At 48.3% G+C, this 22,540-nt stretch overlaps 1 protein-coding gene across 1 annotated transcript; it reads right to left on the bottom strand.

Moving 5' to 3' along the window:
* Window positions 1-509: 509 nt before the first annotated feature.
* Window positions 510-22,512, bottom strand: nlk1 (nemo-like kinase, type 1). Its single transcript, XM_039764869.1, has 11 exons — window positions 20,397-22,512; window positions 9,278-9,407; window positions 9,132-9,187; window positions 7,910-8,016; window positions 7,737-7,822; window positions 7,443-7,652; window positions 7,242-7,343; window positions 7,018-7,104; window positions 5,349-5,547; window positions 4,682-4,775; window positions 510-1,773 (listed from the first exon to the last, which is right to left on the bottom strand). The coding sequence occupies exons 1-11, from the start codon at window positions 20,744-20,746 to the stop codon at window positions 1,725-1,727; spliced, it is 1,470 nt and encodes a 489-aa protein (XP_039620803.1). The 5' UTR covers window positions 20,747-22,512; the 3' UTR covers window positions 510-1,724.
* Between the last annotated feature and the right edge of the window lie 28 nt (window positions 22,513-22,540).

Below are 22,540 nucleotides of genomic sequence, written 5' to 3'. Positions count from 1 at the left end.
GCTGGGGTCTAGTGTTAAATTAATTCTCACCGCCAGATAAACACAAAATTAGGTGACAATGCGAATTACACACACTTAGTGCGCCTCCGTGGACTGAGCGGATATGACGTTAGTGCGACGAAAGAAACTCCTGAAATGTCTAACAACTTGGTAGGGCGGAGCTTATACAGCATTTCGTGACGCGATCGCTTCGGCAGATCAAGTAAATCCGCGCCGAGTCGCCGCCCCCGCATTCTGCAAACGCGAATGACGTTCAAGTGGGCAGGGCGGGCACGTGTGAAACGTCACTTTGATGTAAAGAACGTCGAGTTGCTATTGACGGCGATCTCCCGCCATAGCCCAGTCCCGGACTTCACATTCGAGACTCTTCTTCTTTTCTTCCCGTCCCCTCAGGTTCATCAAGTCACAGAAACCCGCGGACGTTGGGCATCCCGTAACCAGGCCAGGCGAGCCGGGCGACACGCAATACCCGCACACGAGCGGCAGAGGGCGACAGAGGCAGAGCGCGCTTCAAGTCTCATCATAATTTATTGTTCCTATTCAAAGGATTACAAAAAGAAGCACAAACAAAAGGGGCAAATGTTACCAGGTCACACGTTTTTTTTTTTTTTTTCTCTTCACAGTATAGAAGACCAGTTAAGATTCGGAGAGGTTAAGGGGTGTAGGCAGGGTGGCAGAAAAGGAAAAACAATGGTTTGTGTGGGAATCCGAGGTAGACTATGTAAAACATAATAAAAACCAGGTACACAAAATTAAAAAACAGAAAACAAACCAACAGTATTTACACATAAATAAGTATTCCAGGTGCTGGCATGATCCTGAAGGAGGCACTAAAAGGCCCAACAAGGAGGACGAAAAAAAAAAAAAAAAAAAAAAAAACGAAACAATACCGGCTCACCGCACCTCGTCCCATCGGCGGGCCAGCAGACGCATGAGCTTCACATAAAAAGGTCCCAGCAGCACCCCAGGGGACACCTAAAATGTCAGCATTCAGTCCCTTGGCTGGGAGGATTCAATCCGGAGGGGTTTGTCGGCCTCTTATTCTTCGTATTTTTTGAAAACCAAAGGATAAGAATAATAATTAAAAACCAAAAAAGTGAAGGCTGCGTGAAGACATCGGCGGCCGACTGAGGGAGAGCAGCAAGCACCTGATGCTTTTGTAGTCTCTAAAAGCGAGGAGGCAAACGCACTCGTGCACATCACACTTGAGCACCTTATCCAGTGTCTAGGAAATTCAAGTATCGACTAAAAAGGTCCAAAGAAACAAAACAAAAAACCTTCAGCAAAGGCAGGCTCCCTCCCTCCTCCCGGCACTCCATAAAAAGAAAGAAAGAAACCAACCTGGGGACAGAAACCCCCCCCACCGTGACAAACACGAGTCACGTCCGTGTGCGAGGAGGAGGAGGAGGAAAAAAGGAGGAAGAGGATGATAAAAAAAAAAAGGGGAGCCTTACTCAAATGTGCCAGGGAGAGAGACAGGCTGCCCAGAGGTGCCAGGCGGTGATCGAGGATGGCAGGGCGGGCAGAACAAGCGGATCAACAGGGGGTTTGAGCTACACTTCACTTGTATGGCAGCAGCAGCAGTTTTCATTCTTCGAGCGCCAACCCCCTAAAACTGCCCACCCACCCAGCCAGCCAACCAACCAAGTTGTGCAGGTCAGACATCCAGAGCTGGACTCCACGATGCCGTCCCCCCCCCGGCCATCACCCTGCGCCCTTCGCTATCATCTCTCTTCCTTCTTGGAGACTTTTGATGAATGCCACGCCGTCGACCTGAGTGAAGGAAAAAAAGAAATAAATTAATAAATTAAATAAATAAACCCACTCCGTGTGAGCGTGGGGGGGCCCTCCAACAATCTGATTGGTCAGTTTTCACCCACTGCTAGTGATGTTCAGTTCCTAATTGAGACAATCAAATAGAAAACTTCAACAAATGAAATGAACTTGCAACCCGACTTGGGGGGCCGGGGGGGGTCACAACCCAAGTCACCGTCAAAGACAGAATAGGAAGGGGGGTCTTTCACAGCAGGTAACGGGGGTATGAGGGAAGCTGGAGGCACATGCAAGGCAAGAGAAGTCAAACAGCGACAGGGCAGCAGTCCTGACGGGGGGCTACAAGTGAACGCCACCTACTGATGACGACGATGAACAGTCAAGTCGCTCATCATTCATTTTTAACATTTCTGAGTATACGACACACACACCCTCCCCCCGCTCTGAAGCACGTGATTGTGTGACGCCATAAGCCATCAGGAGGGGCGGAGCCTACGAGACGTGGCTTAGTGGTTTGCGTCCTCGTGCCACTCAGATGGTAAAGATGAGGTCCTTGTGGATTCATCAGCAACTCCAAGTGACATGTTGGAGAATTTGGGTTCTGTCCGAGTTGTCACGTAATGCTGACCTTTCACCCCACCCACCCCCCGGTCTGCCCCAAAATGTCAACAGGGTGGGCTCTAGCGAGTGCTGCAGTTTGAGGAATTGTGGGTATTTGTGCAAAGCTCTGACTGTGCGTCCCCCCCCTGCCAGAGAGCCACAGGATTCCCAAGGAAGTACAGTTGTGAGAGGGCACGACTGTGGTGGGCACAAGTGCATGTAAATGTACCCCCCATCGCTTTCATTCTGGAAGCCCAGGACTACACCGTCTGTCAGGTGTTTGTGTCTGGCGACCCTCTGGCCATCAAGGGCCTTTTAAGTGGCAATAAAAACAGCACAGCGGCATTGGCTAGAGCCCACCCTGGCGACTCCGATGGGTGTACTTCATGTCATGTGCAGTGAAATAAAATGTAAAGAATTAAAGAAACACAGAGAGAGATGATAACAGCCATTATTTACCGAGACTCTGGTCAGGTGGTCAGGTGGGCCGTTCATTTTTGCTCGCATCATGTCGTCTTATCGTCACATTTTATAATACATTTGTGTCTTTAATTCTGCCCTAAATATTCATCCATAATTCCCACCCCACCAGGCACTTCTGCAAAGGGGGACGTCTGGGGTTTGCTGCCACATGAAGGACAGCGGCTGGCACTGCCACTTGAGCTTGTGGACTTTACTGCCATCTAGTGGTCCACAGCACATAACACAGTTCGACCCTCAGTGTCGACTCCACCGCCTTGACGGGGTTACATGAAGGGCAGTGTGCAGGTGGCACTCTGTGTGTGTGACAATACGTGCAGTGAGAGACATCATGTGGAGCGCAGATGGAGGTGCAGGCACAGCAGGGATTGTCAGGATGAGAAGGGCAGTGAAGAAGAAGTTCCACCATTGCGACTTCTAAAGGGAGACCCTGTGGCACTGAAAGGAAACAAACTGAAAAAAGGGTGAGGAGGAGGAGGAGGAGGAGGAGGAGGGTTAAGAGAAAGGTGGCCGATGAAGGAGAAACAAGGATGTGAGGTGGAAAGAGAAAAACTTGGCGTGGAGGAGATCAGTCAGACAGAATGAGCGATTGATTTTAGGGCATGTGGTGCAGTAGACAGAAGGCGATTGGCCGAAACGGCGGAGGGGGTAAGAGATGACGTGGAATGATCTGAGGAGGAGAAGAACAGGTCTCACCCCTGAGGACGTCAGTTGAGCCAGCTTACCTGGTGTTCAACCAAAGAGGACAGGACAGCCAGAGGGGTCTACAAGATGAAGTGTGTAGGGATCTGGCAAACATCACGATGAGCAAAACGTTACTGAACACGAGAAGACAGCGGGCTGCCGATTCACGCCCTGCACGTGTACCCACGACGTTCTAGTCGCTAAATCAGAATGGCAGACGGAGGCTTTTACTGTTTTTAATGAAGTCCTTGCTGATCTCCCACTCCCAGCATCATGGCCTCTCATAGCTCACTTCATGAATGTCGCAGTTGCAACTGCACTTGGACCACAACTCGAGCTCCGGCCCCATGCATGACGTTTGAATTTCTCCACGGAGGGTGAATATACAGAGAAGGAGCTGCAACACGTTCACAATCAAAGACAAAACGGGGGAAATTAACAGTCTCAATGTGGAGGGAGGCTCACATGGTTACACATGGACCCCCAGACTGGCTCAAAGGTTTAGGGGGCACTAATTAAAGGGGAGTCTCAGAAACGGAGCATTTGAAGCCCCTTCTCTAGTTAGACTTCCTCCTGGTGAGAGGTGTTGGCCTGTACTGGTTGGTGGAGTTCAACGATGGCGACTACAATGTTCTTGAATCAGAGTCTCTCTCACACACCCCTCACTCACCACAATCCAGCGGCACAACCAAACACCAGCTTACTGTCAACTTTGGAGAACGTGATGGAATGGAATAAAACGGCTAACTGAGGACATGGAGGACGGGAAGAGGGATAAATTAAAGTCGCCTGCTTTCCTTTTTGCTAGCCACGATTTTCCGTAAAGGAGGTTTACTGCCACACATGCACTGGAGGGTTCACGGTGGAGCCGAAGCGACAAGACACAGAAGACGCCACAATTCAGAATTCCCGACGAGGCTGCCTGAAAGGCGAGTTAGGGGAGAACTTCGAAGAACTCGACTCCTTTTACAAAGCCGGTGACTGTCACTCCGATTTTATTCAATCAACCAAACAAAACCACCACGACATGCGCTTGTCCTGCACGGCTCACCGTCGTCACTTTAGGAAAATTCTTCAAAAGAGCAAACCCTGTTTTGCCGTTTGTGTGTGTGTGTGTGTGTGTGTGTGACTCGCTCCTGCTCACCTGATGAAGGTTTTAAATGCAGCACTCTGTGGGTTGATACACAGCGGTACCCTCTTGCCCTGCTGCTGCTCCGTTATGAAGCGATGAATGAGCTCTGCGGAGACAAAAACAAACAAGCAGCGTTCACAAAAGGCCGAGGCAGAGCCAATGCCACCCCGGACCCCCATATCACTCAGGATAGTCAGTTTGGCGCTCTCACCGCGTGCAGGTGCTGTGACAAGTGCAGATTTCACAGATTGTGGGCACTAACTCTGCATTTCATGAAGACACAGATCTGTTTACACACAAAGTACACTGAAGTGGATTAACATAAATGGCACCCACCATTACCTGTCCATTAATTACTTGAACTCTGGTCAGCAGACAACAGAGAAGTGGAAAATAAAAACTCAGTCAGCAGCACTAATGGAGAAAATAAACTCCTGGTGGAGTCTGTGGTCAGCTGTAAAGGGAGACAAAGTGAACCACAGAGACAGACCTGGAGACCCCGGCCAACTGGCTGCCTACCCCCTCCTGGGCATTCTACATGTCGCCAGTCCTTGGCATTGTTGTCAACAATCCAGAGTGGAAAAAAATAAAAGACAGGGATTGAAGGCAACTGCAATGGTGTCCAATTCTGATCGCTATCATCACTCAAGGCAAGTGAACAGAGACCCTCCTCACTCACCTTTGACCTGCCACACAGATGACAGATTCCTCTCATACTGGTCATCAAACCTTCCGTTGGCATTGGGTTCAAACTCACGAGTGTAGACCCGGCCTGAAGCCACCGAGAAACAACAGCGGCACATGCAGGTGTGGTAGCGCAGGCGTCCTTCATCGAGGTAGGGGTGAGACAGTGCATCGCGTCCTGAAATCCGCTTGGCCTAAAGAGGACGACACAACCAAGGGGTCAAAAACAAAAAGAGGACATTCTCCTCCAGCCCACCTAATGGACACAATGCAACATACTCCTCAAAATCGAGATCAACTGTTGACACTCGGGAGTCGCTCAGATTTCTCCGTTTCTGCACTGAAACCAGAGGACTCCAATCTCTCTACTAAATGTTGATTTCAGTAAAAATCATTTCTTACGGAGCGTGTTTAACATAAGGGGCTTGCCTACTAGAACAGTTGCCCTTATTTTTAATATAAAAAGGTACTCCCCTTCCATAGAAACCCACCTTAAGTTACTGCCACCAGGTTTCTAAACAGGTCTACAGTTTAATTCTCAAATTATTTCCATACGTCCCACTCATCATCTATTGCTTACATTTTACGGCAGGAGAGACAGCAACATCAGCCTCAGGAAAATGTCAGCTTTTGAAATTCCAAATCAGAACGACATCCTACATGCACTATGAGCGGTACGGTTAAGTTGACGCGAGAGTTAAAATCTATATAATGGAGGAAAAATGAGCACAAATGAAAAACCTAAGCCTTGTAACTGTGGAAGTGAACACACATCAGAGTTAGCCATGGACTGGTTGACCAGCTCAGCAATTCAGGAGAGCCGTCGAGTCACTGGTCCTCTGGATTGACAGCACTCGGCGGAGGTGGTCTGGGCAGGTCAAAAGGATGTCCCCACCCCATGGCTGCCACTACACCTGCTCTGGGCAGCAAACCCAAGACACGCTGGAGGCGTTACATCTTTCAGCTGGCTTGGGAATTCTCCAGGAGGAACTGGAATCTGTAGTTGGGGACAATGAAGTCTGGGTGAACCCAGCTGTCCTGCTATGACTGCGACTCTCACCTGGAACGGCAGTTTCATCACGATACAGTAACCTCATGAGGCTGGCAAAGGGACCCTGCTAGCACAGAGAGATTTGTGAGGTGCGCGGTCACCGTTGAGGGGTCACTCGGCACACCATGGCCTCCACTTTACGAGACAGATGTACCAGGAAACCACAGTTTAGGACCCTGGGAAATGTAAACAGAGGCCAGCTGACCGAGATGATCGGACGGCTGTGCGCAGTTCACTCTGATACATGCAAGCAAAAGCACAAAAATGATACAAAATGGTGAGAAAATACAGGCTGCGATGTGTTGTGTCTCTGCATTAGCGACAGCTGCTATGCACGCATCTTCATCAAAAATCAGTCCGCTTCATTCACACGTACAAAATGAAAGATAGCAGATAAAAATAAACCGGCAGGTCTGGACTTATCTGCGAAACTGCTGTAGGAACAAGCGCATCAAACCCCACAAAATGTTCTTATCAAGTCGTCATTTTCAATACGCAACGTGACCCAGAAATCCTCAAGAGCCAATGCAAGAGTTCATGCGATACACACGGGCTTTATAAGACGACTAAAAAAAAATCACACGCGACACAACAGCAAGACGCAGACGCTTACCGGGTCAAAGACCAGCATTCTACACAGCAAGTGAACGGCCTCATGGGTGGCACCTTCAGAGAGCATGTAGAGGACCGACAGCGACGGCTGCATCAGGAGCAACAAAACGAGAGACACACAGAGAGACAGAGAGAGGCATCAAGTTTTCAAACTGGCAAGTCTAGAAACATTGTACAAGCAAGATGGCTCCCACAAGGGATAGCCATGCAACGTGATGTGCTTACTGGTTTGTGAGGTCCTCTTAGAACATGGGCTCTCGCTCCTTCACAAGCGGACATCATGGCAGACAGTGGGGGGGTCCCAAGGAGATCGGTGATAAGGTCCAGCTAGACGAGAGACGGTTACATTTGAGACTTGTGGTGTTGCACCTTTGACAACACTGGGTGGGTGTTGAGGTGTGCGGGTAGGTGGGTGTCGATACTCACCTGTTGAATTGGGCTCTGTGCTTGAAACAGGATTCTTCTTCCGAGCAGCTCGGCAAAAATACAACCAACAGACCAGATGTCAATGGCACTGCTATAGTGGCGGCTACCCATGAGTATCTCTGGGGCACGATAGTACTGGGTGACTACTTCCTGGGTCATGTGCCTCGATTCATCCATTTCTTCCACACGGGCCAGGCCAAAATCACAAATCTGTAAGAGCAATCAGCAGATCAAGTAACCCACTTTCAGGCCGGGGCATCTCTGAAGACCATGGCCTTGCATCGACCCGCTCACCTTCAGCACGCAGTTGCTGTTCACAAGGAGGTTCCCTGGTTTGATGTCACGATGAAGAATTCCAGCAGAATGAAGGTACTTGAGACCTGTTGAGAAACGGAGGGGGTGGAACGTAAGGGGGTTGCTGGGGCACAGCGAGGGGGGGCACTGCTAGCTTTAACAGACTCACTTACCCCTCAGGATCTGATAGAGAAACACCTTGATGTGGTCAGTGCTCAGGGGCTGGGGGGAGACAATCACCTTGTGCAGGTCACTTTGCATTAGCTCAGTGATCACATATCTAGACGTCAAGTCAAGGAGAGCTGCTCACCACCGCCAACTTATTTACCCAATCCTAGCGGGGCGAGACCACCAGTCTACCTCCACAGAGACTGGGTCATAACAGTTTGTGACTTTGATGGTGTCTTGTGACGTAGGGTGGACGCTCGAGTGTCGTGAGAGTTGATACATCCACACTACCAGGCTTTCATTTCTAAGTGGCGCTTTTAAATGAGAACCTTCTCCAGTCACACTGGCGTTTTCACATCTTTTACCGAAGTACCTAAGATGGTGGTTACATTGCCAACCATGAATTTATCCCAAAACCGAGGCGGCCGGTAAATTATTTGCTTTTTCTGCATGTAGGCAGCTTTCAAATTGTACAAAAGGCAACGTAGACGCATACGGGGCTGGAAACATCGTAAAGCTCATCTGACTTCCTACACGTAAGCAATACAACTACAAGATCCTCTGCATCTGCTATACTGGAATACGAGTGACCAAGCGAGGAATGAGACCGTCTAACAAGCAGGATCCAATCAGGGAAGGGCCACATGATAAGCACAAACCAATGAGAGCTAGAGTAGGTTTTAAGGAGTGCGTTTTTAGAAATATTCAGCTCTCTCAAAAGCCTTCATTTTCAGGGTAGTTGGGACAAAAGGTGAAAATGGAGACTAATGTCTGCGTTTTTAAAGGAAAACAAAGTAACAAGGACACGAAGTAAAGTACAATGTGGACGCAAGGAAAGAAGAAAAATGCAAACAGAAGAGAGGCTCCTCTGCTTGACCCCTGGCATTCTGCATTACCACAATAAAGATGGGGTGGGACTGCTGCCGAACTCCTCATACCTGGAACCCGTGTGTTCACCCGCCATTGGCGTCAGGCAGCACGTTAACAGGCTGTCAAAATGCAGCGAGCACACCAGACTTTTGAGATTTCAAAGTGTTGCCAAAATGCCCCGAGGCAGTCGCATAAACCATCACACCCTGCGGCTTCTAGTCATAAAACCCGACACCCTTAAGGTGACAGACCCTAGCAACTGCAGTCATTAAGTCCGACGTTTCCCAACCAGCCAGCCCCCCGACTCGAGGTTGTGTAGCACGCCGCTGGCATTAGTTAGTGAACAGGCAAGGATACATCTCTTCAAAGCAGTCAATCTGAGGGGGCTGGAGGATATCCAGTGCGGACAAGACCTGCAGGAACAGAGCAGAGGATTAACGCAGGCCATCGCACAACAGTGTCACGTGCTGGATTAGAGGCGGGGGGTTTGGGAGACCACTAACATTGTCATGTTTGAAGAAGCAGAGCATTTTTAGCTCACGGAACACTCTCTTGCAGGAGACCAAGTTCTGAAAGACGTTGGGCATCTTCTTCAGGGCAACTCGCTTTCCATCTCGAGGATCTGTGACTGACCTAACAGAGAGAAGAGACAACGTGGGTGGAATTAACTTGGACAAACTGCAGCACTGAGACATCTTTAGATGAAGGGGACACCTCGAGCCCCTCGGCCATATAGATAGAGCGTCCAGTTTTACATAATAAACTACTAAAAAGGTGGACCAAACTGCTCTGGAACAATAAAACTGACCACAGACACGAGATGTGTTACAACACAAGAAAGACCCCATAAAGAGGACCCCATTAAGACGGACTGTGTGATTAGAGATTAAAACAATAAAGATAAAACGAGAACTTTAAACAGCGAGGGCTTTGCTCGTGCAGTGCTCTCAATGACCGCCCCAACAATAAGAGAGTTTTACTTTGTTTTTCGTATTCACCATCGCTGTCCTCCAAGTGTAGACGCCAGCCGTAAACAAATGTATGGAGGACGCTTGCTCCTTTAGTCTACGCCTCATGCATTTTAGGTGTTAAGTGTGGGTATCGTTTTTAAATGAAGACCAGGGTGCTTTGCTCGCCAAGGCCTGCACTACATGCCAGCCACTTCACGTCTCTGCCGCTCACGTATGTGGATTTCACTTTCACCAAATAAATCTTTTAAGTTCTTACAGATAAGCCTCTTCATTATGAAGAAACACGACTTTTCCTGATGGCAACACAAATTAGATGATCTACAAGTCTCCGACTTAAACTTTAAATCTGAACAATATCTAAATACTTCTGTCATATCACCCACGTCCATATATTCAATCTCTTTTTACTTTTCTGTTATTTCGAGTAATAATTTCCGTTTGTTTGTGCTAATGTGATCTTTACTATCGATTCTTTGAGACTTTCGAATTTTAGTACTTTCATAATCTCTAACCTGCCGACGTTTTGAATTCTTTATGATGTTCTACTTTGTCTTCTACTCTTTGTCTTTTATTTCAGGCCCCGGTCATACTTAAATCTCTTGGCACAAAGTCTCGTCTTGCGGTTAAAAGCATCTCTCTGAAAGTCGCGTCTCATCCCAGGATTTTTTTTATGTAACAGAGAAATATCGTAGCATTGATGCAGCCTTAGCTTTCGTCTGCATGACTAGGATTTCTGAGGTTATTCGTGTTCAGAGCAGCGCAAAGTGGAAACACAAAGGCAAAGAACTGGTCCTAGAACAGGCCCTAGCGGCACCCCGCAGATAACAGGGAGTAGGGAGGATGACAAGGTGCCAAACGGCACACTCAAGGTAGCCTGTGACCCACTCGAGGCCAGTACCCCAAATGCTGACCATTAAGCATATTGTGGTGAATCGTGTCGGAGGCTCCAGCAGATTCAGCTCTGACGAGGGCAGACTCGGTGCGATGAAATGCAATCCTCTCCCCTACCTTGAGATTCAGTCCAATGGTTAAAGCAGCGGGACGGGAAATATTTTCACCAGCGGTGGTGTTGAGAAGCCCCGCCGAGATGAAGAGGTCAAGCACTCCAAGTGCTGGCAGTGGCCCATCCGGACCTCAATGGACAGGTCACAGTCAATTCCACCCAATCACATTCATGGATGTCTTGGGCACATAACCCACTCCTTTGTGTCACAATCAGGTCAAAGGTCGAGCCTCTATCACCTAAGTCAGGGGTCCTCAATCCCAGTCCTGGAGGGCCGCAGTGGCTGCAGGTTTTTGCTCCAACCCAGTTGCTTAATAAAAAGCTCTTAGTGCTAAAGTAACACTTCTGCTTCACTTTAGTGATTTTGAGCCCTTATTGCTTAATTTTGTCTTAAACAGCTATTTGAATTGCTCCTTATTATCAATAACATGCAAATGACAAGAGAGAGCAGCATTTCTCCATTTAGCTTCTTTACATTTACACCTGTGTGTGTTTATCTGCACTATTGGGTTTAATTAAATACTTGGAAGAAAAATGAAGAGAAAAAAGTGAAGGACTGAGAATTACTCGTCCATTTTAGCCTTCAAATCATTTGCATGATAGAAAGGGAAAGAAAATCTAGGATATGAGAATGACCTGACATAGCAGAGTTAATTTAATTTCATAGCTTGTTAGTGCTTTATTGGCAAGAATTGCTTTCTAATTAAGCAACCAGGTCAGAACAAAACCTGCAGCCACTGCGGCTCTCCAGGACTGGGATTGAGGACCCCGGCCCTAAGTGCATCTGGTCAAAGGCCTTTATCAGAAGTACCTCCATGTTTGGGGCCGTCTGTAAAAACGGAGGCTAGCAGGGCGACTTTGAGGTCATTAAAGCCTTCAAAACGTTAGGGGACGAGGGCCGATGCTGTGGCCTGTTGGAGATTTCAGAACGTCGCCTTGAGAGGTTTCACCTTCCACTTCAGCACATCCTTGTGAAATTCTGATTGGAGTTTTGGAAGAAACAAAACAGTTGCCATGAATTTGGTACTTGCCCTCCAAATAAAGCAACTACATGTCTCAATGAAAATCAAAGACCAAACAAAAGGCGCGTCAAGCTGCTCCAAATGTAATTCGAGCGCAAACCCCCCCATTTCTGGGTTACAGTTTTGAGTCACGACAGGCTGAAGTGAAAGGTCAGCGTAATTTGGGCCACTTGACTTTCTCAACTCAGAGCAGCAACTCCGCGCAAGGCTTACGTGGAAACCTGGATTTAAAGATCGCCAACCCGGCACAATCCCCCCCCTCCCTACAGGGCTGCTGGAAGCTGAAGCCAATCCTAACGGCAGGGATCAGCCTGGATAGGGAACGTCACCTGGCCGATTTAGAACGGGAATTAAAGGCAAAGAAGTTTCAATTTTAAAACGCGGTTAAATGAAAAATGATCTCTGTCCATACCAGCGCTTTCACAGAAAATGTCTGCCCGCACTAAAAGGCCTGACAATACATAGGACGTCACCACTCGCCTACAGTGGGCAAGCACACACTGCCGGGGGATTTCTCACAAAACCGAGGTGACTGATAGACTTGCCTCTTACACGGCTACAGTTTCCACACTTTGAATAAATTCACCCGAACTCACTTTCTGGGCCCTCCACAGATTTTACTCCAACTTAACTATCCCTTTGGCTTATCGTCGTTTAGCACGTCTACTTTGAGGGGGTGGCACAAAGGTCACAGACCTGCGGGTATTTCACTTTCTATTGAGCACATCACAACTCCAGTGGGTCACACGTCGATGTGCACTCTGCTCAGTTTCGGTAGCACGGTCTTGAGCCAAACGTTTTGGGTTTGTCCACTTGGAAGACCCGCTTGTGATGGAGCTGCTGAGCTCGAGATGTTGCTGCAGGGTATCTTCATCATTTTTCTTCCTCTGGACGCCCCTCCGGCAGCCCCAACAACATTCTGCATGGGTGAAATGGTGGTCTTTGGCTTGCAAGCCTCCAAACATAGGGATGGTCGCTATGGCTGAACAGTTCATCAGAGGACGTGTCTCCAGAAGGTCAGATCTTTGTCCCCATGTGTCACTGCAAACTGCCATCTGGCTTTTTGATGGCGGCTTTGGAGCAGTGGGCTTCTTCCTTGATGTCGCACTTGTTTTACTATGGATATCGAGACTGGTCTACCTGCGTCCTCCAGCATCTTCACAGGGTCCTTCGCTATTGTTCTGGAATCGATTTGCACTTTTCGTGCCAAAGTCCATTCTTCCCCTGGAGACTAAATGTGTCTCCTTTTTGAGTGGTAGGACGGCTGGGTGGTCCGATGGAGTTTATACTTGTGTTTTATTGTTTGTACAGATGAACGAGGAACCTTCTGGTTCATCCTCGGGAACAATCTGCAAACACCTGATTTGTGGAGGTCCAAACATACCCCCAACTGAGGTATTGGCCGATTTCTTTTGATTTTTCCCCCCATTATATCGAGAGGCAATGAGTTTGATGGTTGGCCGTAACATCCATCCACACGTTGACTCCAGTTTGGCTATCAGAAGCTAACTCTGCAAGTGCCTACTGGCGGGACATCAGTTTCTGTGTAAAGGCCCAGTTAACAAAGTGTATGGGAGCTTGTGAGCCACTGGAATTGCGATACAGTCAATAAAAAGGGAAAATACACGGAGGTCTGGGAACGCTGCTGCCAAAAAAACACAAAGCAGACGTCGTCAACGATATGCCAAGTTTATAGTTTGTCAGCACGAGATCTGTGGAGGGTTATAAAGTGAGCTTTCAAGATCTCACCACAAGTGGATGGAAACGTCACACTTGCACTGCACGCTGCATTCAAACTGTGCAAAACACAACTCAGATGCACAGAAGGAAGCATCACAACTGCCATGGAAAGCAACTTCTCTAACAATGCCAAGTCAGAAGGCAATTTTCTTCCATGAAGAGGAACGTAACGAGCAGAACCAATCAAGGAGGGACTATGGAAGAAGAACAAACAAAATCGGAGCGCGATTAGAGTCTGCGTAGTCAAAAAGTCCGTTTTCACCCTTTCACACTGCACCGCCGAGTCAACACTTTCACAAGTATGCGTTTTTAACTTTTGAAAATGCTGGAGTAGCGCGGACGAAAGGTGAAAAAAAATGGAGACCAATACTGGTGCTTTGTAAATGAATCCGTAGTAATGGGGATGGAGCCAAAGTCCTGGAGCTGGGATGCTATAGTGCCCACCACACAGACAAGCAGAGAACAAAGCAAAACACCCCCTCGAAACAAAATCGATTAGACAAGCCGGACCCCCACGTTAGAAAACGTGGCTCAGGCCCTCGAGTAATTGAAGAGGCTAACAAACCAACTAAAAACGCCAGAGTCAGGATAAAAGGTGCAGGCTGTCACAATCAAATCAGCGGCCAAACGCACCTGTGTGTGTGTGTCCCCGAGTGTGTCTGTGCGCACATGATACACACACACACACACACAGAGAGACAGGAAGGGAGATCAGATTAAAAGGATCAGACGACTCCTCTGTCTTTTGTTTTGTCTTTAAATTGGGCGGCCAGGAGGGGAGGGAGGGCGGCAGATTAACGATTCTGCCCAGAAACACAAGCAGATATTGTTGGTTGAAAAACAAGGCTGCTGATAAAGGAGCCTTTTGTGCCAAGCTGGCTGCTATATAAATGGACCACGTGCGTAATTAACGCCGTTTTCATTTTAAAAAAAAAAAGGGGGTTAGCATCAACCAAGCCCCCATTTTACTTCTTGAGAAATCTTTACTCTTGCAAATAAAAAGGCTGGACTGGGCAACATGACGGGTGCCCATCACTGTCTGTCTATCAAGTCAAGTCTTTTGTGCAGCCAAGCCTTAGGGATTCAAGTGCTTATGCATAAGGGCACCAAGGCTGGCAGAACGACCAACGTAGTGCCCAATACACAAAATATGACAAGGCTTTCCATCATAACGCTTGTGCCACATTTGTTGGTTTCCCTCAGCACTCTAAACTGGCCCAGGACTCCAACAGCTGCCCACCCAGTTTAAAAGCAGTTCACAGGTTCCACACACGCTAACCCGCGTTCCTTCTCTAGACAATTCTTTGCCATGTCCAGAAAAAAAACAAATTCGGACCAAACCACAGCAACCGACTCCCACACTTGTTATGTGGGCACCTTGACTATTATCAGTTTTCAAAGTGCAGCTGCCATGTGGGTCCGTTTACTGAACCAGTTCATTTTTGCTTTATATGCTAACAAGGCTGGATTAATACTAGAATTCTGACTTTGGTACCAATACCAGCATTCACACCTCAGTACTAGAACTAAAACTATACCAGGACCCCAGTTTCTTTGCCCCCCCCATGAATGCACACACACACACACCGATGTACAACCAGACTGCCATGGTGTCCCCCAATTCCAGCAGGGTCCATTTGACACTCAGAATTTTAGTCAAGTTATCCATCTTGGAGTATGTATAACAACAACGAGGACTTGTGGTGCCCCCTTGTAGTTTTGAGCGTGCGAACATACTGTACGTGTTAGTGTTACGGGGTACACCACTAGGACTGTAAAAGTACAGAAAAACAAACCAACCTTTTAGAAAGGCACAGAGCCAGAGCTGAGCTCATTTCAGTGCCGAATGTTCCTCACAAGCACATCACACTCCGTGGTTTATTACTGCAATCCGAACTCCCTGGGTGAAGCCCACTCGCCACTCTTTGATGTAATATGCACGTTTCATGAGGGGGTTCAAACCCCCATTCGCTGAACCTTTATATTTATGCGATGGACACTCCATGAGGGAGACTGCACCCCACAGGCCCCCATGACTCATCATAATGATGAGCATTGTGTGGTAGAGCAGGGAGACACTCGTGGGTGCAGGCCAAGTGTACAAAGCAGCTGGCAGCAATTGTCCATCATCTGCTTTGGTATCGTTGTGGTGCCAGGGCTGAGGTGTCACAGCTGCTCACAATTTAAGTATGGATCCACCACTAATACCAGTATTGTGTTAAAGATGGGGGAGTTTGAGTGCGAGGTGCTGGTACCAAATGTAGCATGATGCTGGTATAGAATGGCGTCAGGACTTTGGTAGTTCTGTACTCTTTTGGTACCAGTATACCACGTACCACTAGCACTTAATTACACTAAAACACCTCTGGAGGGGCAGCAGCTCAGCCAGACCACTTTAGGGCCCCTTTTACGTGTGCAGCACAACTCCCAAACCTAATGAAAAGCCCAGTTCAGTCATGCTGCCCACCTTGACCAATGCGAGTCCCCATGTCACCCACAGCGCTTCTCCTCCGACGCCCTTTTGCCCAGCTCACGTCTGCCCCCTTGTTGATCAGCAATACTTGATGTGGTCCCCATTTTATTTGGATACACAATCAGTGGTCCAGTCCGTTACCCTAGTCCAGTGGTACCCGACTCAGAACCTGGAGGGCCGCAGGTTTCTCTTTCTCTTCATTTGTAACCAATCACCAATGCATATTACTTTGCCTTGTCTTTAACCAGCTTTCAATTTATTGACTTCTTTAAAAGGAGCTGAACAACAATACTGAGATACAAAGCAAGCCAAAAGATCACCTGGCGAATTTAGATCTCATTTGCATCCGTGTCTATTTCAATTAAAAATATCACAATAAAAGAATGTTGAGAAATGCAGATCCGAAAAAGATCTTAAAAAATATATAAAAATCAGTTTTGGAAATGGCTAGTGTGAGAGAAAAAGAATACGAATGAGCCTTTGAATTAAATAATGAGCTGAAGAGAAAACGGCTTGAAATGAAAATGGTGGCTCCTCCAGGGCACTTTGACATGCCCGACTTAGCTGTTCATCTCGTGGCTTGCTTTGCATCTTGTGGTTTGTCTGCAGTTTCGGAGGGAGGAACACAAATTAAAGCAAGTCAGTCATAACTGAGGGCCAAGCCTCCTATTAAATTGGGGTTACAAAAGAAGAAAAACCTGCAGCCAGAATGTCAGCACTGATCCAACACTTCTCTTCTGTTTGTGAGGAGCCGCTTATTACTTGAGCCTTCATTCTGTACTCCCAGATGAACATTCCTTGGTTGTCAGCTCTCATGTGCACGGTGCCCACCTCTACGACTAAAGACAAAGATCAAACCTATATATCTGAGCGAGCTGTTGGGAATATGACATCAGGAGACCAGCTTCACCAGAGTACACCACCGACTCGCTAAAATCAGGTAAACAAAAGCGATGACCGCAAATCGTTGGAAAAGTGGAGGGCAAAAAAAAAGTGTAATGTGACATGGCCTTAAGTCCTTCACACTCTGCCCTGCTTTGTGACTTCCTGGTCCTTGGGTACAAAAGACATGAAGTCAGTGTCCTCCTAGATTTTAAGGTGCAATGAATCTATTTGCGTTTCACAAAAGAAGTTACTGAATGTTCAAAATGCTGCATTGTAATTCTCCAAGTACTCCCTCCTTGTTAGATTTTATTTATTTAACCAACACCTTCATTAACAGCAACCTAAAAATTCTGCTACCAAGTTAAAAAAAAATCCCATTAAAGCCAATTTAAAACCAGCTTTTGTTTGCTACAATAAATGCTTAAGTTTTATAATAAAACAGCAAATCATGGATCTCAGGTTTAAGAGTGCAATGGAGTAGACAGCGTTTCAGTGTGGACCGGCGTAAGCAGAATTCTGAAAAGGCCCAATCCAATTACTCGCCAGTGGTGTCTGCTCACTATGTGCGTTTATTCCTGATTGAATTCTGCTGAAAACATCATCATCTCAAACCCTGCCTGGTCACCCTTCACTATGTTGGAATGCGGGTTTCTTCTGCGGACATTACTGTTGGAGTGGTACTAATATCTCGACTTTGGGATCAACACCAGCTTTCAGACCTTAGTCCCAAAGAAAATAACGAACAACTCCAAAACCTCCTGTCTTACTCCAATCTCCCTGGTGCCTTGCAGTACACACCTCTTGATAGCCGTCCCCACATGATCCTGATCATGTCAGAGCAATGTGGGGGTCCCCCGAATTCCTGATCCCACTGAAGCGTGTAGTTTCATTTCACAATTTTTACAAAACAGATGTTTTCCCACAACTGCGGTAGCGAGTGTTAAAGGAGGATATTGAGCGGAAATCTGACATGCATTTCCAGTACCGAAAGCGCTGGTAGAGTACCATTTTAACATTTGGGTTTTTGTGGTACTTTTGCAGTGCAATCCTAGTGGTTGAACACCCCTTAGCATCGCCAATTTAGGCAATGCCAGGTAGGATTTTTAGAAACTGCGGTCAAGCGACTACTCCCTCTGCACGCTACGCTCAACCCGCACAATCGCGTTCAGTCCGGTCGACATACCCATGACATGGGTGCTCAGCTTACGTGTGTGCAATGCACACTCACAGCATAACGAATTTCAGAAAGTCAGAGGGGACTGGGCGGTCTCGTGGTCTGGAACCCCTACAGATTTTTTTTTTTTCTCCAGCCTTTGGAGTTTTTTTTTTTTTTTTCTGTCCACCCTGGCCATCGGACCTTACTCTTATTCTATGTTAATTAATGTTGACTTAGGTTTATTTTTCATTGTGTCTTCTATTTTTCTATTCTTCATTTTGTAAAGCACTTTCAGCTACATTTTTTTTGTATGAATATGTGCTATATAAATAAATGTTGATTGATTGATGGCAACATCAGAAAACGAGACTACTCAAACTACAAGAGTGCCCAATTAAATATCTGACGGGACAGAAATCCATCAGATGGTACCAGGGCCCAATCACAAAATGCAAATTGGGCATCACAACTCTACGTGTACCGCAATGGAACCGAAATTCGGGCCGACTCAGAAAAATGATCAGTCTGCGACAGCAAATTGGGTTTAAAATTGTGCCTAGAACAAATCTCACCGTGTATGCCCGGTTTAAGACATCTGTGCTGCCCGCAGGCCCAGTGTAGATAGCGAACCTTGTCCCATGCGCTTTTGTTCTTCTGGATGGAGATGCTTTTGTAAATGACGTGAAAAAGCTGGTGTGAACGGAGAACGTTTAAAAGAAAACCTACCAGTGTGGATGTACCCCGGGTAAGGAGTTAGAAATGTGATGAATTAACTGGCCCAGTTTCTGGTCACCTGTGTGCCAGCCACACATCTCTTTCAAGCCGAATAAGACCACCTGATTGGCCTCTCCAGCACCCATTTCTAGGCTCCTTATTGTCTCGTTTACAAAACACAAGCAATCTCTCACTTACACGGGCTAATCAACGAGTGACATGTTGCCACACTCTGCTCTGCCGCCATGATCTGGGACTGTAAGCACTTTAACCTCACAACTTCTTCATAGAGAATGGAAAAAGAGCTAAACAGTGCCATGAAGTCTAACAGACGATTACGATCAACTGTCTCAAAAGCTTTTAGTAAAATCAATCCAAGGGACAAAGCAGCATTCCTTACTACTCAAACAGAGCACACAGCACAACATCTAATCAGAGAAGACGTTCGGCTGGTGCTGTAATTGGATTAAAATATCAGGTTTAGATAAGCACGAGAAAAACAAAAAGTCTCCCGTTCACCAAACCTGGCTTGAAAGGTCAGACACTAGCTAATAAATACATTTAAACTAATTTCTAATCCAATGCACCCCATGTTGACCACAAAGTCCTCCCAGTGTCTGGTAATGCACTGCCATTGCACCAGCGTCCCAGTTTGATATCCCAGCTCATCTGTAAGGATCGGACCACCAGTTGAGCCCCATTGCTCTTTGGAGCAGCTCCAGCTCTAACACTGGGCCCAAAGCTCATACTGGCTCGAGACTGCAGGCCAATAGCAGAACTGGTGCCATTTCAGAACTCAGAGCACACACCAGTTCAGCCTCGCTACTCCTCCCAGCACACGCTTGTAGGGTCCTTTTTGTTCTGCCCACAAAGTATAAGGAAATGGCTAATCAACATGTGACGTGGTGCCCCCATACTGCGTGATAATAACTAGCTTAACCTTGGAATCTCGACACACGGTAGAGTTCCACCATGGAGAAAAGCACAAAACCAGTTACAGTGCCAGCCAGTTCGAACAGACAATTACAGTACAGTTAATGGTGCTTTTAAATAAATCAATACAAAGAAGAAAGCAGCACTGCGGACCCCTCACTGAACACACAACGTCCGATCAAAATATCAGTTTTAGGCAGGAAGGAGCCAAGCCGGGCAGGTCAGGTATCCCCACTCCCTGAGCCAGGCTATCGGCCAACAAATGATTGGCGCCCCACGTTGACCCCAAAGTGACCCGTTTGGTAAAGCACAAGTGCGGACCCCTCTAAGTACCACCCCATCTCACAGACCCCCCCCCAGTTCATTCATGGACAGGTCTTGATGGCTTCCATTGGAGTTAAAGAGTTTAGTACTTTGGAAAATCCACACTTGCACTTTAGCAAAAAATGCATTTTTAAAAAGTAGGAAAAAAACAACTTGAAAAAGGAAGGAGTTTTACCTTCATTTAGCAAAAATAAAAACCTGCCAACGGGGTAAACAACATTGAATTGACAAGAGCACAATGACCTCAGCTACACATTTCCAGAGCAGCCCATAAACCGCACGATACGCGAAGGCTCGACATTAAAACTTTTCACTTCTCTTCCATTTCTGTTTCTCCTTCTGCAGACTCAGAGCTCACCTCAGCCCCCGGAGAAAGGCGCTATAGAAAAGTGAATACTCACCAGACCACTCCGAAGGCCCCGTATCCGATGGGCCGGTCAGGCTCCAGGTCGGCCGCGTTGGGCGCCTCGCTCCCCGGGTGAATGTGCTGAGGCTGCTGCGGCGCCGCCGACGCCACCACCGTCGCTGCCCCGCCGCCGGGGCCTCCTCCGGCCAGCGCGGCCGGGTTACGGGGCGCTCCCGCGTCCACGGCCGGCACACTCGAGACCGGGGCGGCTCCCAGGCCCGCGGACGTGCCGGCGGCCGCAGCGCTGGAGGAGTTGGTCGGCAGGCAGAAAAACTTGGGGCCGAGGTCCGGGCCCGCGAAGAGACTGCCACACACAGAAGGGTGGCCCTGCCCCTGGAAAGCCATTTACAGCGCATAGAATGAAGAGGAACGAAAGAAAGGCGAGGCGCCACGGAGCGGCTCGAACCGAAATGCCGCGGCGATTCCAAAACTAAAATGCATAAAAAGAAAGAAAGAAAAAAAAAACAATAAACGACAACAACAACAAAAAAAGAAAATGGGGGGGAGCGTCGCGTCACACGCGACCGGGGGCCATCTGCCTGCTCTTCTTCCCCCCTCTAGAAGACCTGCTGCGGCTTAAAGGGGCCCGCAGGCGGCGGCGCAGGGGCTTCGGCCCCAGCTCGGCGGCGAGAAGAGGCGCGCGGCCATGTCGCTGCGTCCGGGGTGGGACAGAGACGACGACGGCGGCGACGACGCTACCGAGCCAGGGCTAGCATGTGCGGAAGGCCTCGGCGTTCAAACAATAAAGAAAACAGGAAAAAATAAATAAATAAAGCAATTGTTGACCACCCCAAAAAAAATTCACAGCCACCGGCGAAAACGGGAAAGATGAGCGAGCGAGCGAGCAGCGCAGGCCGGCGGAGCGGCGCCGTTTAAAGAGCCGAGGCGGCGCAGGAGCACGAGCGAGTGGGGGAGGGGCGGGGGGCAGACAATGGACCCGAAGACTCGCGCCGCGGCCAGGGAGACGATCGGAGAGGAGAGGAGAGTGGAGTGGAGTGGTGCCTGGCAGGAGACACCAGGGGGAGAAAGAGAGACGAGGAGCCGGCCTGTCGAGAGGTGCGGGCCGCTGGGGACAGACACACACATGGTGCTGACTGGCACCTGTCAACAAGACAGAAAATACGAGGACTGGCCAAGGGACACTGGGGACAGAGGCAGGGTGCTGACTGGCACCTGTCAGGAGTCAGTAGTGGAGGTGCTGGGTGTGGGACACGGAGGACAGACGAGTAGGACCACACAATGGTGTGACTGGCACCCATCAAGGGAACAAAGACAAGTAAGGCAGAGGATAAAGAAAGCCTGTCATAAGACAGTAGGGGGAGAAAGAGAGACGACAAGCCCATGGCGGAGGTTCTGGGTGTGGGACACTGAGGACGGAGGCAGGAGCCTGTCTATGGGACCACATGGTGGAGACTGGCACCTGTCAGGAGAGGGGGAGAAAAAAGGGGGAGTGACACTTGCCAGCATGAACACTGGGGTCAGAGGAAGGGAGCTGTTAAGAGACTCCAGCTGGAGCAACAGAGACAAGAAGCCCATGGTGGAGATGCTGGGTGAGAGACATTAGGGACAGAGATGGGGGACCAAGTGGGCAACCTACAGAAGTATACGGTGATGAGTGGCACCTGTCAAGAGAGACAAGTGTGTGATGGACACCTGTCAATAAGGACACTGGGGACACAGAAGAGGGCCTGTCAAGTGACAGCAGGGGAAGAAATAAGAGACAAGGAGCCTTTTGAGAGCCAGCAGAAGGACACTTCAGGAGACGAGCAGCACCTGTCAAGAGACACCAGAGGGTGAGAGAGAAGGGAGTGGAGAAGGGACATCCGACAACAAGGACATGAGGGACAGAGAAAGGAGCCTCACGAGAGATGAGATATACTGGGAACAAAGAGGGCAGCGTTTAGAAATACTGTGGTGACTGGCACCTGCCCAGAGCCACCAGTGGGTGAACAACACCGGTTAGCATGGACCCCGTGGACAGGAGAAAGAGACACCAGGAGGACAGAAGAGCGATAGGAAGCCAGTTGAGAAGTGGTGGGCAAAGGACATCGTCCAGAAGACACTCGGTGGACCAAGAGGACATTCTGCAGAAAAATATTGCGGTGGACTGAGAGAGGAGAACATGACAAGGGACACAAA

The sequence above is a fragment of the Polypterus senegalus genome, chromosome 10 (genome assembly GCF_016835505.1).
Source record: "Polypterus senegalus isolate Bchr_013 chromosome 10, ASM1683550v1, whole genome shotgun sequence".
In the NCBI taxonomy this organism is placed as follows: Eukaryota; Metazoa; Chordata; class Cladistia; order Polypteriformes; family Polypteridae; genus Polypterus; species Polypterus senegalus.
This window is presented reverse-complemented; position numbering and strand designations above follow the sequence as displayed.

Bases quoted from the DNA above. Each gene is read 5' to 3' on its own strand.
- nlk1 (XM_039764869.1), bottom strand. From the start codon at position 20,746: ATGGCTTTCCAGGGGCAGGGCCACCCTTCTGTGTGTGGCAGTCTCTTC. The intron at 9,408-20,396 runs GTGAGTATTCAC...TCTCTCTGTTAG, and splicing joins GGGGCCTTCGGAGTGGTCTG to GTCAGTCACAGATCCTCGAG. The intron at 8,017-9,131 runs GTATCCTTGCCT...CTTGACGTCTAG, and splicing joins ATTGACTGCTTTGAAGAGAT to ATATGTGATCACTGAGCTAA.